The sequence below is a fragment of the Anomaloglossus baeobatrachus genome, chromosome 6 (assembly GCF_048569485.1).
Source record: "Anomaloglossus baeobatrachus isolate aAnoBae1 chromosome 6, aAnoBae1.hap1, whole genome shotgun sequence".
Classification (NCBI taxonomy): domain Eukaryota; kingdom Metazoa; phylum Chordata; class Amphibia; order Anura; family Aromobatidae; genus Anomaloglossus; species Anomaloglossus baeobatrachus.
In genome coordinates this window covers 9,735,198-9,752,426 of record NC_134358.1, presented here as the reverse complement: position 1 = coordinate 9,752,426, position 17,229 = coordinate 9,735,198, and the positions used below count along the sequence as shown (strand labels likewise).

Sequence of the window (17,229 nt, the reverse complement as noted above, 5' to 3'; positions counted from 1 at the left end):
GATATATAGGGAAGTTCTGTAGCTGTATAGTCACTCAGTGTGATATAGAGAGAGGAGCTGTAGCTGTATAATCAGTGTGATATATAAGGAGGTGGTGTAGCTGTATAATCAGTGTGATATATAGGGAGGTGTTGTAGCTGTATATTCAGTGTGATATATATATGGATTTGCTGTAGCTGTATAATCAATGTGATAGAGAGGTGCTGTAGTTGTATATTCAGTGTGATTTATAGGGATTTGCTGTATAATCAATGTGATATATAGGGAGGTGCTGTAGCTGTATAATCAATGTGATATATACGGAGGCGCTGTATAATCAGTGTAATATATAGGGTGATGCAGTAGCTGTAGAGTAAAGTAGTGTGATATATAGGGAGGTGTTGTAGCTGTATAATCAGTGTGATATATAGGGAGGTGCTGTAGCTGTATATTCAGTGTGATATATAGAGAGGTGGTGTAGCTGTATATTCAGTGTGATATATATGGATTTGCTGTAGCTGTATAATCAGTGTGATATATAGGGAGGTGCTGTAGCTGTATAATCAGTGTGATATATAGGGAGGTGCTGTAGCTGTATAATCAGTGTAATATATAGGGTGATGTAGTAGCTGTAGAGTAAAATAGTGTGATATATAGGGAGGTGCTGTAACTGTATAATCAGTGTGACATATACAGTTAGGTCCAGAATCTTTGGCCAGTGACACAATTTTGGCGAGTTGGGCTCTGCATGCCACCACATTGGATTTGAAATGAAACCTCTACAACAGAATTCAAGTGCAGATTGTAACGTTTAATTTGAAGGTTTGAACAAAAATATCTGATAGAAATTGTAGGAATTGTCACATTTCTTTACAAACACTCCACATTTTAGGAGGTCAAAAGTAATTGGACAAATAAACCAAACCCAAACAAAATATTTTTATTTTCAATATTTTGTTGCGAATCCTTTGGAGGCAATCACTGCCTTAAGTCTGGAACCCATGGACATCACCAAACGCTGGGTTTCCTCCTTCTTAATGCTTTGACAGGCCTTCACAGCCGCAGCCTTCAGGTCTTGCTTGTTTGTGGGTCTTTCCGTCTTAAGTCTGGATTTGAGCAAGCGAAATGCATGCTCAATTGGGTTAAGATCTGGTGATTGACTTGGCCATTGCAGAATGTTCCACTTTTTTGCACTCATGAACTCCTGGGTAGCTTTGGCTGTATGCTTGGGGTCATTGTCCATCTGTACTATGAAGCGCCGTCCGATCAACTTTGCAGCATTTGGCTGAATCTGGGCTGAAAGTATATCCCGGTACACTTCAGAATTCATCCGGCTACTCTTGTCTGCTGTTATGTCATCAATAAACACAAGTGACCCAGTGCCATTGAAAGCCATGCATGCCCATGCCATCACGTTGCCTCCACCATGTTTTACAGAGGATGTGGTGTGCCTTGGATCATGTGCCGTTCCCTTTCTTCTCCAAACTTTTTTCTTCCCATCATTCTGGTACAGGTTGATCTTTGTCTCATCTGTCCATAGAATACTTTTCCAGAACTGAGCTGGCTTCATGAGGTGTTTTTCAGCAAATGTAACTCTGGCCTGTCTAGGAGACGCCTTCAGAGTTAATTGCAGCCCTTAGAGTCCCTTGTCCAATTACTTTTGGTCCCTTTAAAAAGAGGAGGCTATGCATTACAGAGCTATGATTCCTAAACCCTTTCTCCGATTTGGATGTGAAAACTCTCATATTGTAGCTGGGAGTGTGCACTTTCAGCCCATATTATATATAGAATTCTATTTCTGAACATGTTTTTGTAAACAGCTAAAATAACAAAACTTGTGTCACTGTCCAAATATTTCTGGACCTAACTGTAGGGTGATGCAGTAGCTGTATAGTAAAATAGTGTGATATATAGGGAGGTGCTGTACCTGTATAGTCACATTGTGTGATATATAGGGAGGTGCTGTAGCTGTATAGTCACATTGTGTGATATATAGGGAGGTGCTGTACCTGTATAGTCACATTGTGTGATATATAGGGAGGTGCTGTACCTGTATAGTCACATTGTGTGATATATAGGGAGGTGCTGTACCTGTATAGTCACATTGTGTGATATATAGGGAGGTGCTGTAGCTGTATAGTCACATTGTGTGATATATAGGGAGGTGCTGTACCTGTATAGTCACATTGTGTGATATATAGGGAGGTGCTGTACCTGTATAGTCACATTGTGTGATATATAGGGAGGTGCTGTACCTGTATAGTCACATTGTGTGATATATAGGGAGGTGCTGTACCTGTATAGTCACATTGTGTGATATATAGGGAGGTGCTGTACCTGTATAGTCACATTGTGTGATATATAGGGAGGTGCTGTAACTGTATAGTCACATTGTGTGATATATAGGGAGGTGCTGTACCTGTATAGTCACATTGTGTGATATATAGGGAGGTGCTGTACCTGTATAGTCACATTGTGTGATATATAGGGAGGTGCTGTACCTGTATAGTCACATTGTGTGATATATAGGGAGGTGCTGTACCTGTATAGTCACATTGTGTGATATATAGGGAGGTGCTGTACCTGTATAGTCACATTGTGTGATATATAGGGAGGTGCTGTAGCTGTATAGTCACATTGTGTGATATATAGGGAGGTGCTGTAGCTGTATAGTAAAGTAGTGTGATATATAGGGAGGTGCTGTACCTGTATAGTCACATTGTGTGATATATAGGGAGGTGCTGTACCTGTATAGTCACATTGTGTGATATATAGGGAGGTGCTGTAGCTGTATAGTCACTTAGACAGTGAATTGAATGTTCTGTGATATCCTGCTGTAACAACACCTCAATAATAGGAATGAAGGAAGGCGACTTAAGTCCCCTGTTTCTTAATCTTGGTACTAAACAAAAATCCTGAAACCAAAGTTTGTTTGTCATAGAAAGTGAGCTTCCGGATTGTGAGATGGATGAGCTTTAATTATTTTTATAAAAAAAAAATGTATAAGCTAAAACATAAGAAAAATTTCCATAATCCAGAAATGTAAACACAAATGTCTAATTGTCTGCTTTACCTGCGGTGGTTACCAAATAACGCATCTCCTAATATGTCTCCAGTTTTCCTGCTTGGACCTCTCACTCTTCTGTTTTGTCCTCTACAGCTCTGCAATATTTTCCCGATTCTTCTGAAGTTTCCAATCATCAAGGAAAGAGTCTTTAGGGAAAGCGAATTTCTCGAAAAGTTTGTGACAAAATATATTGAACATCACAGAAAGACTCTGAATATGGAGTCACCGCGGGACTTCATAGACCATTTCCTGCTGAAGATAAAGGAGGTAACGGGAGTCATATGAGGCAGATGAGAAGCCTTTATAATATTATCGATGTTACGTGACGGAGTATTACACGCCAAAACCGAGGAAATAGAGGAAATAGAGGAAAGTCCAAAATCCTAATGAAGCGCAATTAGGCTCAGCTCTAGAAACAGCAGGACAAATGTGAACGGAGGGCTGAAAAGCCTAATCCTAGACCTAATCTACTGTCCCTCATAGTAATGATTAGGGGTTGTCAGAAAACGTCTGTCCCCAGGTGCAATTTACAAAAAAAACAAACTGTGCTTTACTCACCCTCCCTGGGTCCACCAATTAGTCTTCACTGATTGGTGTCCTGGGGACTGTTGTCTGCTGACGTCATGTTGACGGCACTTGCAGCCAATCATCATGCTGTCTTCTCGGGCAGGAGCCACTGGGCAGCGCTGTCGACGCAGCAACGGAGACTCAGAGATGGACCCAGGGAGGGTGAGTAAAGCTTAGCTTGTTTAAAACAAAATGCAGTGGAGGAATGAGCTTTCTGAAAATTGAAAACCCTGTTAATCTACTTAAATAAAAAATCTTTACTGACAGCCTGTAAGATACACTGAACCGCCACTTTATTAGAGACCGCTGCCTTCAAGATTGGAGTTTGCCTGGCTGAAAAATAGAATGACAAAGGAGGATGTGAAGAATAGCTCTGATGAAAGGATCAGAGGAGGATGTGAAGAATAGCTCTGATGAAAGGATCAGAGGGGGATGTGAAGAATAGCTCTGATGAAAGGATCAGAGGAGGATGTGAAGAATAGCTCTGATGAAGGGATCAGAGGAGGATGTGAAGAATCATTGTGATAAATTGTCTCAGAGGAGGTGAAAAATCATTGTAAAGAATAGGGTCAGAAGGGGTTGAGAATAATCATTATGATGAAATGATCAGAGGAGGATGTAAAAAATAGCTCTGATGAAAGTATCAGAAAAGGATGTGAAGAATCATTCTGAGGAATAGGGTCAGAGGGGGTTGAGAAGAAGCTTTGTGATGGAAGGATCAGAGGAGGATATGAAGAATCATTGTGATGACTAGAGTCAGAAGAGGTTGAGAAGAAGCTTTCTGTTAGAAGGATCAGAGGAGGATGTGAAGAATCATTATGATGAATAGGGTCAGAGGGGGTTGAGAAGTATTATTCTGATGAAAAGAATAAGATATTATCAAGAATCAATCTGATGAAAAGTTAAAAGTAGAATGTGAAGAATCGTTCTGATAAAATCATCAGAGAAGGCTGTCAAGAATCGTGAAAGGTTCAGAGGGGAATGTTAATAATCGTTTTGAAAACAGAGGTCAGAAGAGGTCAGAGGATAATGTGAATAATGATTGTGATGAGCAGACGGGAACAGTCTAGAAAATTGGAGAAACATTTGATGCTGATGTGTAAACGCGTCCTTCATTAACACAAATGCGCTGTAACTGCAGCCGAGCGCCTCCATTATTGTGTAACGGAAAGAGAAAAGTGAATCGAGTGGACAAAAGAGAGGAACACGCATCACTGAGCGGTGGAAAGAGTCCTCCTCAGACTCCTCCAGACTCCTGCGGCCCCATGCTGAGGGGAGGTCAGGATCGGTGCAGGCAGCAGGAATGATTGCAACTTACTATAATCCTGGAGGAGGTGGCGTAATGTGGAGGAAGATTTCCTAGGGCACTCTGCCTCCTCTGATACCTGTGGATTAATGTTTCCCTTTTATTTGGCTGGAGGAGTTAGTGTAATGGTGATTGGATGGTTTTCTTTGGACACTGCCTCCTCTGATACCTGGATTAATGTTTCCCTTTTATTTGGCTGGAGGAGTTGGTGTAATGGTGTTTAGATGGTTCACAACATAGCATATATATACAGCTTACCCAATACATCCACATTATCTATGATCCGCCAGCCTGCCGGGCATAGTTCATTCTTTGACAACCATAACTCGACCCTTCTGGGAGTTTTAAGACCCATAAATAATTATCACCATTGTATTCCAGTAAATTCAGAAACTGTTTTATGTTTAATTAATTTTTATTACTACAAAAAGTACAAAAAACAGTTTATTATATTAAAATTGAATATTAATGCAGATTATACAGTAAATCCAAAACATATCAAGCACATAATTCCAAAAAGGAGGGGCAGGATAGAAGTGGGGACACCAGTAAAAAGCCCAAAAGAGGGAGGGAAAACAGACATCAGAGCCTACACCTGACCCAATCAATTTATGGGCAAAAATGCACGTAAAATATCGTGTCTGGAGTAAATGCACAATAATTTGAAAATCTAGATAGAAAAATCCCTGCTGTTCCACAAACGGACACTAGATGGCACTCAAACAGTGAAACCAATCAAAATGTGCCCATTCGTTACAGCGATGGATTTAAATGCAGCAGACTCCAGACTTACCTATGTTAGTGAATTGTGAGGCTCGGATGTCAGGTCCCAACCGACGCCCGACGCACGTTTCAAGGTAATCTTCTTCAGGGGCCATAGTTCATTCTTTGTCCGAACAGCGTTAGCAACATTCGTTAGCAAAACATTCAAGTGTGTTTAGACAAAGATGAGAGTCTATGAATGGAACAATGTCAGTTACTTATTCTCTTCTATTCATGAATGTCAGTCACTTACTTGAAACTACAGATAAGCATTCCTCTATGAATAGAAGAATGCTAGTTACCTATCAGAAACCACAGATAAGTATCTCTTCCATTCATGAATGTCAGTTACTCATTCATAAAACTTATTCTACTTAGCCCTGAGCATAATTTGTTTTGGTTATACATTCCGTTAATATTTTAATTAGGTATATATGGAGAAACAAAACATGAAGCATTGAAAGGACAGATTATCATTATTATTATCATTATTATTATTATTATTATTATTATTCTGGATAAATGATTCATAGCCTAGGCCTTGACAAGAGGAGTTGATGTAATGGTGTTTAGATGGTTTTCTTTGGGCACTCTGCCTCCTCTGATACCAGTGGATTAGTGTTTCCCTCTTCTTTGGCTGGAGAAGTTGTAGTAATGATGTTTAGGTGGTTTTCTTTGGGTACCCTGGCTCCTCTGATACCTTTGGATGGATGTCCCCTTCCTGACAGGCTGGAGGAGGTGGAGTAATTATGTTCAGATGGTTTTCTTCTGGCACCCTGGCTCCTCTGATACCTGTGGATTGATGATCCCTTCCTATTTGGCTGGAGGAGGTGGAGTAATGGTGATTGGATGGTTCTCTTTGGGCACCCTGGCTCCTCTGATACCTGTGGATTGATGATCCCTTCCTATTTGGCTGGAGGAGGTGGAGTAATGGTCATTGGATGGTTCTCTTTGGGCACCCTGGCTCCTCTGATACCTGTGGATTGATAATCCCTTCCTATTTGGCTGGAGGAGGTGGAGTAATTGGATGGTTCTCTTTGGGCACCCTGGCTCCTCTGATATCTGTGGATTGATGATCCCTTCCTATTTGGCTGGAGGAGGTGGAGTAATTGGATGGTTCTCTTTGGGCACCCTGGCTCCTCTGATACCTGTGGATTGATGATCCCTTCCTATATGGCTGGAGGAGGTGGAGTAATGGTCATTGGATGGTTCTCTTTGGGCACCCTGGCTCCTCTGATACCTGTGGATTGATGATCCATTCCTATTTGGCTGGAGGAGGTGGAGTAATGGTCATTGGATGGTTCTCTTTGGGCACCCTGGCTCCTCTGATACCTGTGGATTGATGATCCCTTCCTATTTGGCTGGAGGAGGTGGAGTAATGGTGATTGGATGGTTCTCTTTGGGCACCCTGGCTCCTCTGATACCTGTGGATTGATGATCCCTTCCTATTTGGCTGGAGGAGGTGGAGTAATGGTGATTGGATGGTTCTCTTTGGGCACCCTGGCTCCTCTGATACCTGTGGATTGATGATCCCTTCCTATATGGCTGGAGGAGGTGGAGTAATGGTCATTGGATGGTTCTCTTTGGGCACCCTGGCTCCTCTGATACCTGTGGATTGATGATCCATTCCTATTTGGCTGGAGGAGGTGGAGTAATGGTCATTGGATGGTTCTCTTTGGGCACCCTGGCTCCTCTGATACCTGTGGATTGATGATCCCTTCCTATTTGGCTGGAGGAGGTGGAGTAATGGTGATTGGATGGTTCTCTTTGGGCACCCTGGCTCCTCTGATACCTGTGGATTGATGATCCCTTCCTATTTGGATGGAGGAGGTGGAGTAATGATGATTGGATGGTTCTCTTTGGGCACCCTGGCTCCTCTGATACCTGTGGATTGATGATCCCTTCCTATTTGGCTGGAGGAGGTGGAGTAATGGCGATTGGATCGTTCTCTTTGGGCACCCTGGCTCCTCTGATACCTGTGGATTGATGATCCCTTCCTATTTGGCTGGAGGAGGTGGAGTAATGGTGATTGGATGGTTCTCTTTGGGCACCCTGGCTCCTCTGATACCTGTGGAAAGAGGTTTGAATAATAGCACTCACCTAAGAATTTGGACGACCAAGTTCATCCCTTCTTGGCAGCTGCTCACCCTATGTCAGAAGAACAAGGCGCCATGTCACAAGGGTTGTATCCTCCTGGATTCCTCTCGGGAACATAAAGTGTTCATTGGTTCCCCTCCCTTCAGAGTCACCAGACGTCAATCTGTTGGAGCTTGAGAAAGATTACATCTGATGGACTTGATGCCACCGATTATTACTGAACTAAATGGGAATGGAGGTCTAATGTTCTCCTAGAGGGTGGACTCGAATACTGTGGTCATTCAGTGTACTTCAGAGCTGTATTCACAATTGTGCAGGATCCATAGTTTACATGTTTCTCCTTCTCTTTCTTGTCAGTCTCCTTGATCTTTCTGTAATGATTTTCATTCTGGGAAGAGTCATCTTTACACCAGACACTGTACAATCAACTTAACAGCTTGTATAATATTCCGGAGCTGCACTCACTATTCTGCTGGCTGTTGGCAGGCTTGTGCACAGATGTTCCCCGCCGCTCACCCCAGTACCTGCAGATCAGCTTGTTTCTCCAGATCGTGGTTAGATCTTACACATAACGGCCCTGATGACCTGGGGCAGCAAATACTCTACTAACAGCAAAATATAGACAAGTCCTGAAGAATAATCACATCTGATGGGACGTTCTGCTCACACGCAGGTGGAGCATGAGATGGATCCAGATATCTGTGACACCAGTCTCCTCGTGATGGTTGTAGGACTTTTAGCAGCGGGAACTGAAACCACAGCGTCCACACTGAAGTTCATGCTGGTGCTAATGGCCCACTATCCAGAAGTCCAAGGTATGAATCTGTTATACTCCGGAGCTGAACTCACTATTCTGCTGGTACGATGACTGTGTACATACATTACTTATCTTGTATTGATCCTGAGTTACCTCCTGTATGATACTCCAGAGCTGCACTCACTATTCTGTGGGTGGAGTCACTATGTACATATATTACATTACTACTCCTGAGTTACCTCCTGTATGATACTCTAGAGCTGCACTCACTACTAATTCATGGTCAAAAGTGTTAGAACCCTTGAAGTTGTTCCAGAAAATGAAGCCAGCGGAAAAATAATAATACAGACCCTACATTGCCCCTCTTTATAATGCACCCTCTACACTGCCCTTCTCCATAATATCTCTCCCACACTGTCCCTCTGTATAATATCCACCAGACACAGTGCCCTTCTGTATAATATCTCTCCCACACATACACTGCCTTTCTGTATGATATCCCCCTACACACACTGCTTCTCTGTATAATGTCCCCCACACACTGCCTCTCTGTATAATATCCCCTCCACAAACTGACCCTTTGTATACTATTCTACACATATGCTGGCCCTCTGTATACTATTTCTCACACACGCTGGCCCTCTGTATACTATTCCCCCACACACGCTTGCCCTCTGTATATTATTCCCCCACACATGCTGCCCCTCTGCATAATATCCTCCCACACACTGCCCCTCTGTATAATATCCCATCACACACAGCCCATCTATATAATATCCTCCCATACACATATTTCCCCTATGTATAATAACTCCTACACACACTGCTCCTCGCTACAGTTTGTTAAAAAAGAAGTAGTGGGCACCACAGTGTAATAAATATAAATAAAGAGAGGGGTGCTAACAAAAACTATACAAAAAAAATAATTTTAACATGAGAGGAAAAAGCTGCATAATAAAAAAATGTGCATACTCAGCTATTTATATATAAACATGGCTTTTATTGTTACAAAACATATAAGGCTGACAAAATCAAAGGTTGAAAACAGGATTGACAAGAGAAAAATAATGGATGAAATAAGAGGATGGACGTAATAATCCTGTATGTATCAGAGCACTGATAATAGAATGCACCATAAGTATATAAACAAGGCAGTGTCTGCAGATAAATAATATAACCCTAAAATTCACAACACCTGGCTGTAGAGCCTCACCTTAAAGGTAATGTGGCAGTAAATCAATAGAGGGTATAAAAAAATGAATAATAAGATTTATGGAGTAAATACAACACAGGCAATGAGATTAAACAATGCAAAATATATAGTATAATAAGAAACTGCAGGACATATTTTATACCCTCTAGTAACTTACTGCCACATTACCTTTAAGGTGAGGCTCTACATCCAGGTCTTGTGTGTTTTGGGATTTTATTATTTATCTACGGACATTGTCTTGTTTATTGTATATACTTATGGTGCATTCTATTATCAGTGCCCTGATATTTCATTGGGGATATGTACAGGATTATTACATCCATCCCCTTATTTCATCCATTCTTTTTCTCTTGTCAATCATGTTTTCAACCTTTTTTGGTTTTGTCAGCCTTATATGTTTTGTATCAATAAAAGTCAAGTTTGTATATAAATATATGTCTTCTTCTTGGTATATATCCCCATCCTGGGCCCCTCCTGGTATACATATCCTCCTGGTATACATGTCTTCCTCCTGGTATACATTACCCCTTCCTGGTATATATGTCTCCATCATGGTATATATGTCCCTTTTCTGGGCCCATCCTGCTATATATGTCCACATCCTGGTCTATTTGTCCACTTCCTGGTATATATGACCTTCTCCAAGTATAAATGTCCCCTTCTTGGGCCCTTCCTGGTATATATGTCGCCATCCTAGTTTATTTGTCCCCATCCTAGTTTATTGTCCTCATCCTGGTATATATGTCCGATCGTGGGCCCCTGCTAGTATATATGTCCCCCTACTATACCCATTCTGGTCTAAATGTCCTCATTCAGGTTTTTTCCCCTTCCTGGTATATCCCCTTCCTGGTTGTTCTCCTCCTTGTATATGTGTCCCTTTTCTGGGACCCTCTTAGTATATATGTCCTCTTCCTGGTTTCTAAGTCCTTTTCCTGGTATATATGTCCTCCATCCTGGGACCCTCCTGGTATATAGGTCTATCTCCTGATATATATGTCCCCATCCTGGTAAATATGTCTCTGTTCTGCCTCTAATACACAAAAAAATCATTTTACTCACCCTCTCCAACTCCCATGTAGCCATGCATCCTCTTTGTGCTGCATTTCCCTCGGACGCAAATCCAGCTGAAGCAGGGGGTTTATTTTGTACAAGCCAGGAGCGGACACTTATTTTTAATATTTATCACGCTCTGTCTTTATTTTGTAGCATCCTTCCTTGTTAGATATAAAATGACATGACTGCTGAGGCAACATGGTAAGGTTTATTTTCAGTGAAAATCCTAGGTTCTCTGGCTGGTCTCCCCGAGATCAGTGATTGTTTTGTCTTGTTGGTCTACTAGGCATTGCTCCCACCTAGATAGAATCCTACTCCACACTGATGAGGGGCAATACCCCGAAACAGCTGTCTGTGGATGGATACCTGGCCTTGGTATTTCCCTTGTCATATCTTTAAACTTGTCAAAGAGCTGGATATTGACTAAAAGGGCCACTTAATATGGTTGTTATGGTGGTCTCCTAAAAAGAGCCACTCCTTGGCTAGGTCCTTCCCGGAGGGATATCTGGCTATTTTCCGTGTCAAGACTCCTAACAGAGGCCCCATGGACCTTTTTGATTTGCATACTTCCCAGGGGGCAATGCACCTAGGCTTTCACTGTGTTGAGCGCCCTCTATGGCTGCCGGCAGTGTTTTCTCTGGCTGGTCTCCCCGAAATCAGTGATTATTTTGTCTTGCTAATATATACCACCAGGAGTCCATACATTCTATGTCCTCACTCATATGCATACATCTCTTATGTGTTATCACTAGTGAAGGCACAGAATTGATCCCGGATATCTGGCCGGATGCCGGTGCCCATATAAGTTTATGCGCTTAAAAATTGTGGTAGAAGGGATAGGGGGGTAGCAGCAAGCACGCTGTACTTACCGAGGCTCTGGCGCAGCTGTAACTGCATTTGGGCGGCTCATTCTTCTTCTAGGGCTGCTTATTTACCTTCATGCATATTCACTGCTTTCCCCGCCTATTGGCGTCTGTGATTGGTTGCCGTCAGACGCGCCCCCAGCCTGTGTGACATTGTGCATGGCTGCTTGCAATCACAGACCCTGTCTGTGGGTCACTGTAGATTTAAGTAAAACAAAATAAATAAATAAATAAATTGTCGTAGGGTCCCCCCATATTATGATACCCATTACAGCTAAAGCCCATGGGTACAGGCTGCAGCCCCCAGCCATGTGCTTATTTTGGCTGTGTTTAAAAATGAGGAACCGCTTTTTTTTTTTTAAATTATTTAAATAAATAGTTTTAAAAACCAGCGTGCGGTCCCCACCAATTTTGATACCCAGCCATGATAAAGCCTACAGCTGGGCTGGTATTCTCAGGCTGGGGAGTCCCATGCTTATTGATCCCCCCAGTCTAAAAATAGCAGCCTGCAGCGGCCCAGGATTGTCACATGGATTAGATGCGACAGTCCCGGAACTCTACCAGTCCCTTTCCGATTGCCCTGATGTGGTGACAATCGGTGTAATAAGGAGTTAATGACAACTCACAGCTGCCACTATGCCCTAGATTCCTAGATTAGTAATGGTAGGCGTCTATGAGACCCCCCCTATTACTAATCTGTATGTGAAAAGAAATAAACACAAACACCGAAAAAAATCTTTATTTGAAATAAAATCACCCTCTTTCACCAATTTATTAACCCCCAAAACACGTAGGTCAGACATAATCCACACAAGGTTCCACGATGATTCCAGCTTTGCTACATCTGAAGTTCTAGCGAGCAGCCGTAGAACGTGACCACCCGCTATAAGCTTCAAGCAGAGAAGGAATGAGCCACACGATGAGAGGTTCTCCTGGTAATCCACCTGTGATCGCAGGTAACCTCACCTGAGGTCACTCAGTTTAATGATGTCATATGACATTACCTGCGGTCACAGATGGAGGACAGTGGGAACCTTCAGCTGTGACCGCAAATAACCTGAGTGGCGTCGCCGCTGATCGCGTGGCTCAGTCTTTGCCTGAAGCTCACAGCAGGCGATCATGTTCTATGGCCACTCACTGTGACATCAAATGTAGCACAGCTGGAATCATGGTAGGATCTTGTGTGAATTATGCCGGACCTGGGTGTTTTGGGGGTTAATAAAGAGGTGAAAGAGGATGCGTTTGTATTTACTTTCAAATAAAGGATTTTTTTGGTGTTTGTGTTTATTTATTTTGATTAGTAATGGGGGCGGTCACATTCATAGATGCCTCTCATTACAAATCTCGGGCTTAGTGGCAACTGTGAGCTGTTATTAACCCCTTATTATCCGGATTGCCACCACATCAGGGCAATCAGGAAGAGCCATGTAAAGTGCCGGGCTTGTCACATCTAATGAATGCGACAATCCTGGGCAGCTGCAGGCTGCTATTTTTAGGATGGGACATCCAAAAATCATGGGTCTCCCCAGCCTATGTAGGTGAAGGGGAGGAGGGGTGCACAGCCTGAAATAGTTAAATGAGTGCTGCCCTATGTGTGAAGACAGAATTGCGCACAAGGGGAGAAAAAGGCACACATAACTCGGGCGCACATCAAGAGTAACAGTAAGAATTAATGTAATATATAATAATTTTATTGGGTCAATAGAAATACAAACAATTTTAAAATCACTTAAAATGGACAGCCAATGACAAAAAGACCTCAATTTGTAATACAATAGCTCCAGGATAATAATCCAATTGATACAGATCAGTAAGAGTACTAATAAATAGATTCAAAATATCCAAAATATGTATCAATAAATTCTCCAATTTATAATTATAATGATAAGTGGCCTCCTTTCTATTATCAAGTCTAAATCATCAGAGGATGCGCTGCAGAAATTTAACGAGGAGATGGATCTTGAATCCCAAAAATGTGAAAAGGAGGTGGTTGAGTATAAATCTAAAAAATTTCAAAGAGATCTGGCCGATAAAGCTAACAATCGAGTCTACAGGTGGAGGTCTGGCGCTGCGAGAGCACGTTCACAATCTCGTACAGGTTTCAAAACACGCTCCAGATCGGCTTCTTTGAGATCAGGCAGCTCCATGGATGATGGTCGATCTGTGACTTCTGAGAGTTCTTATCTCAATGAAGATTCTATTGGTATTACTACCAGGAGTGGCCCGAAAAAATCTGGACCCCCTAAACCTGGTTTTGGTAAACCTCAGGATGGAAAAAACAAAAACAAACTCCAGGTAATTAATTTATCAAATCATCTTCTCTCGGAAACACAGATCGAGGTCTTATCTCTGGGTCTGTCCTCTTCTCCTACCAATAATTTTCATTATTTTACAGCTTTGAAAGATCTGTATCTTTTTTCAAGAAAACTTATTTTGAAGAAGCTTCATAATAAAAAATCTGGTGGTTTGGATACCATGAGTGACCTTGAACAAGAAGCTCTTGCGGCGCTAGAAGACCTACTTGCAGAACAAATTAGTAATCCAGGTACGTCTCCTACTTTTCTCCACCCCAGGTCATCAAGGTTCCCCCCTTTGTCAGTCTGCCCTGCTGTAGAGATCTTTACTAAGCTTGTCATGGAGGACTTCAAGAAAATTTCGACACGACGTTTTCCAGACAACCTTACAATGAAACAGAGACAGGCTCTGACTGAATTACAACAACTTGATGATGTCATTTTCAAGGCGGCTGACAAAGGGGGCAACATTGTGATCTGGCCCACTGTTCAATATGAGAGGGAAGTATTTAAACAACTAAGAGATAAGGACACGTACCAAAAATTGGATTATAACCCCACCACCTCTTTTTCCCTTAAATTACAAAAAATTCTTCTTAGAGCCCATGATTTGGGCATTATATCGAAAAAAATGTTTGATGGTCTGATGGTGAAGTTCCCCAGGGTCCCGACGCTATATCTCCTTCCTAAGATCCACAAGGATGCCGTTAACCCTCCTGGCCGTCCGATCGTGTCTGGCATTGACGGGTTTTGTGAACCTGTATGCAGATTCATTGACTTTTACCTTAGACCTTTAGTCGAATCACTCCCGTCTTATGCCAAAGACACGACGGACGTGCTCATGAGGGTTGACGGCATCTCAATGGAGTCCGATTTACTTTTTTTCACCATGGACGTAGAATCACTGTACACCTGTATACGACATGAAGATGGCGTCCGTGCGGCCCGCTTTTTCCTTGAAATGTCCGGTCGGGATCCTGACCTGAACGAGCTGGTACTTGAGCTGCTAAACTTTGCCCTGTCACATAATTATTTTACATTTAAAGACTCCTTCTATCTTCAGAAGCGCGGCACTGCGATGGGCGCGGCCTGTGCGCCCTCGTACGCTAACCTGTTTCTTGGCTATTGGGAGAGACAGGTTTTCGGTGATGAGGGCGTGCAGGCCGCCACCCATGCGCAGTGCTGGATTAGGTACATCGATGATATTCTGATGTTTTGGCAGGGCACGGTGGAGCAGCTCGATTCGTTCGTTCAGTGTCTTAATCTCAACACATTTAACATCCGTCTTACTTATAAATCCAGCTCTACCAGTATAGATTTCCTGGATATTGTCCTTGAAGTTGATGGTAACCAACGTGTTCAAACCGATGTCTTTCGCAAGAAAACATCGGTTAATGCACTCCTTCATGCCTCTTCTGGACACATGGGATCTACGGTCAGAGCCATCCCGACCGGTCAATTTCTACGGATGAGGCGGATATGTTCATCGGACGCCTCTTTTGAGGCACAGGCTGAGGATTTAAAATCACGATTCTTGGATAGGGGATATAGTCGTCGGTGCATAAAAAAGGGCTATTTAAGAGCGAAACACACCGGGAGGACTTCACTTTTACACCATCAACCCAAGCAGATGTCTGCTGACTCTAATCCTCGCTTCATTTCCACCTACAACTCTGAGTGGTATCGGATGCGAGATATTTTGGCTCGTCATTGGTCGGTTCTTCAAACCGACCCTGTTCTGTCTCGGTCTCTCTCTCCCACACCTTTGGCCACGGCTAGGAGAGCCAGGAATCTGAGCGATTTTCTTGTCCACAGTCATTATACCATCAAAAAGTCAAATCCATTTGGTTCCACTGGTCCCGTTTTAGGTTGCTTCCCTTGCGGGCACTGCCTTGCCTGCGCCAATGTCCTCCGCAGTAACTCCTTCACCAGTTCCGATTCTCTACGCTCTTTTACGACTCAACATCGGATTTCATGTAGTACTGAAAACGTTATCTATTATGCTACTTGCAACTGTCCATACATTTATATAGGACTGACTTCGAGAGAATTTCGGATACGGGTGAGGGAACATGTGAGGGACATTGGCGCGGCCAGGGCTGTGGATGATTTTTCTCTACTAAAAACTCTACCCCGCCACTTTAAAAAGTACCACAATTGTGACCCTAAAGTGTTAAAAATACGTGGCATTGATGTGGTCCACTGTGGTATACGGGGTGGTAATATCAAAAAAATGCTTTCCCAAAGAGAAACCAAGTGGATTGTGGCTTTGGACACGGTCGCTCCTAAGGGCCTAAATGAGGCCCTTAGTTTTGCTTCTTTTCTTTAGGCCCTTTTTATTATCCCCCCCTTCTTTCCTTCTCTGAATGTATTACTTAGCTCTCATTGCTTCATCACCTTTTTGTAATGGAATGTCTATCTATTTATCTGTGACTATTTACGTACTTTATAACAAATACGTATAATACGTACCATCTTTTCTTTCCATTGCATTACTCTGATCGGGTGTTTGTGGCTTTTAATCTTTTTGTTTTTAATTATGTATATATTTTTTTCTGTTTCTTAGATTTCTTTTTAATATGATGCAACATATCCCTTGTGACAACATCAATTAGCGGATGGTTTCATTTGATATATATACCATGATTTGGTTGGAGATGCGACCTGGTTTCAAAATTCCACCTGGCGGCTGCCTGCAACTTTACCATTCTTTAGGCTGTGCTGGATTACGTTTCACTTTATGACATGTAGTGTTATGTCTTTTTATCTGTGTTATGTGTTCCGCATGTTGTTCCGCTATTATGTATATCCTTAATTTCTGTGGTCTTTGCCAAGCGTCTATTTTGTGTCACCTTGTCTCCCCATTCATCTATCCACCGTGTCCGGAGTTTTGTGCGCGTGCGTGCGCCCGCCTGTTGTTCCCTGGCCGCGCTCCGGCGTCTCCATGGAGTCCGCGCGTGCGCGGTGGTCTCTGCGGGAACATCTGTTCTCGTTTTGGCCTCCGCGCATGCGCCTGACTCCTTGACGGCTGGGGTCACGTGGCGGGGAGCTTCTTTGGCGGGCCCGCGCATGCGCCGTCTGACTCCGGAACTGTGGATTCCATTTGTGTTTCCCATTTCCGCGGCGCTATTTATGGGTCACTCCACCGGATGTGTGCACCACTCTTCACCTTCCCCCATGATGAAGCGGCCAGCGATGCGCTGAAAGCCGCGAAACGTGCGTCGGGCCCCCTGCCACCGGTCTCAGGTAACATATGTTCACTATATCGGGC

At 42.9% G+C, this 17,229-nt stretch overlaps 1 protein-coding gene across 1 annotated transcript in view; it reads left to right on the top strand.

The window, feature by feature from the left end:
* Nucleotides 1-17,229, top strand: part of LOC142316934 (cytochrome P450 2C3-like) — a 149,086-nt gene that overhangs the window by 124,447 nt on the left and 7,410 nt on the right. Inside the window, exons 6-7 of the mRNA XM_075352715.1 lie at nt 3,140-3,313; nt 8,452-8,593. Of these exons, the coding sequence (XP_075208830.1) occupies nt 3,140-3,313; nt 8,452-8,593 (316 nt within the window). The remainder of the gene's footprint in view (nt 1-3,139; nt 3,314-8,451; nt 8,594-17,229) is intronic.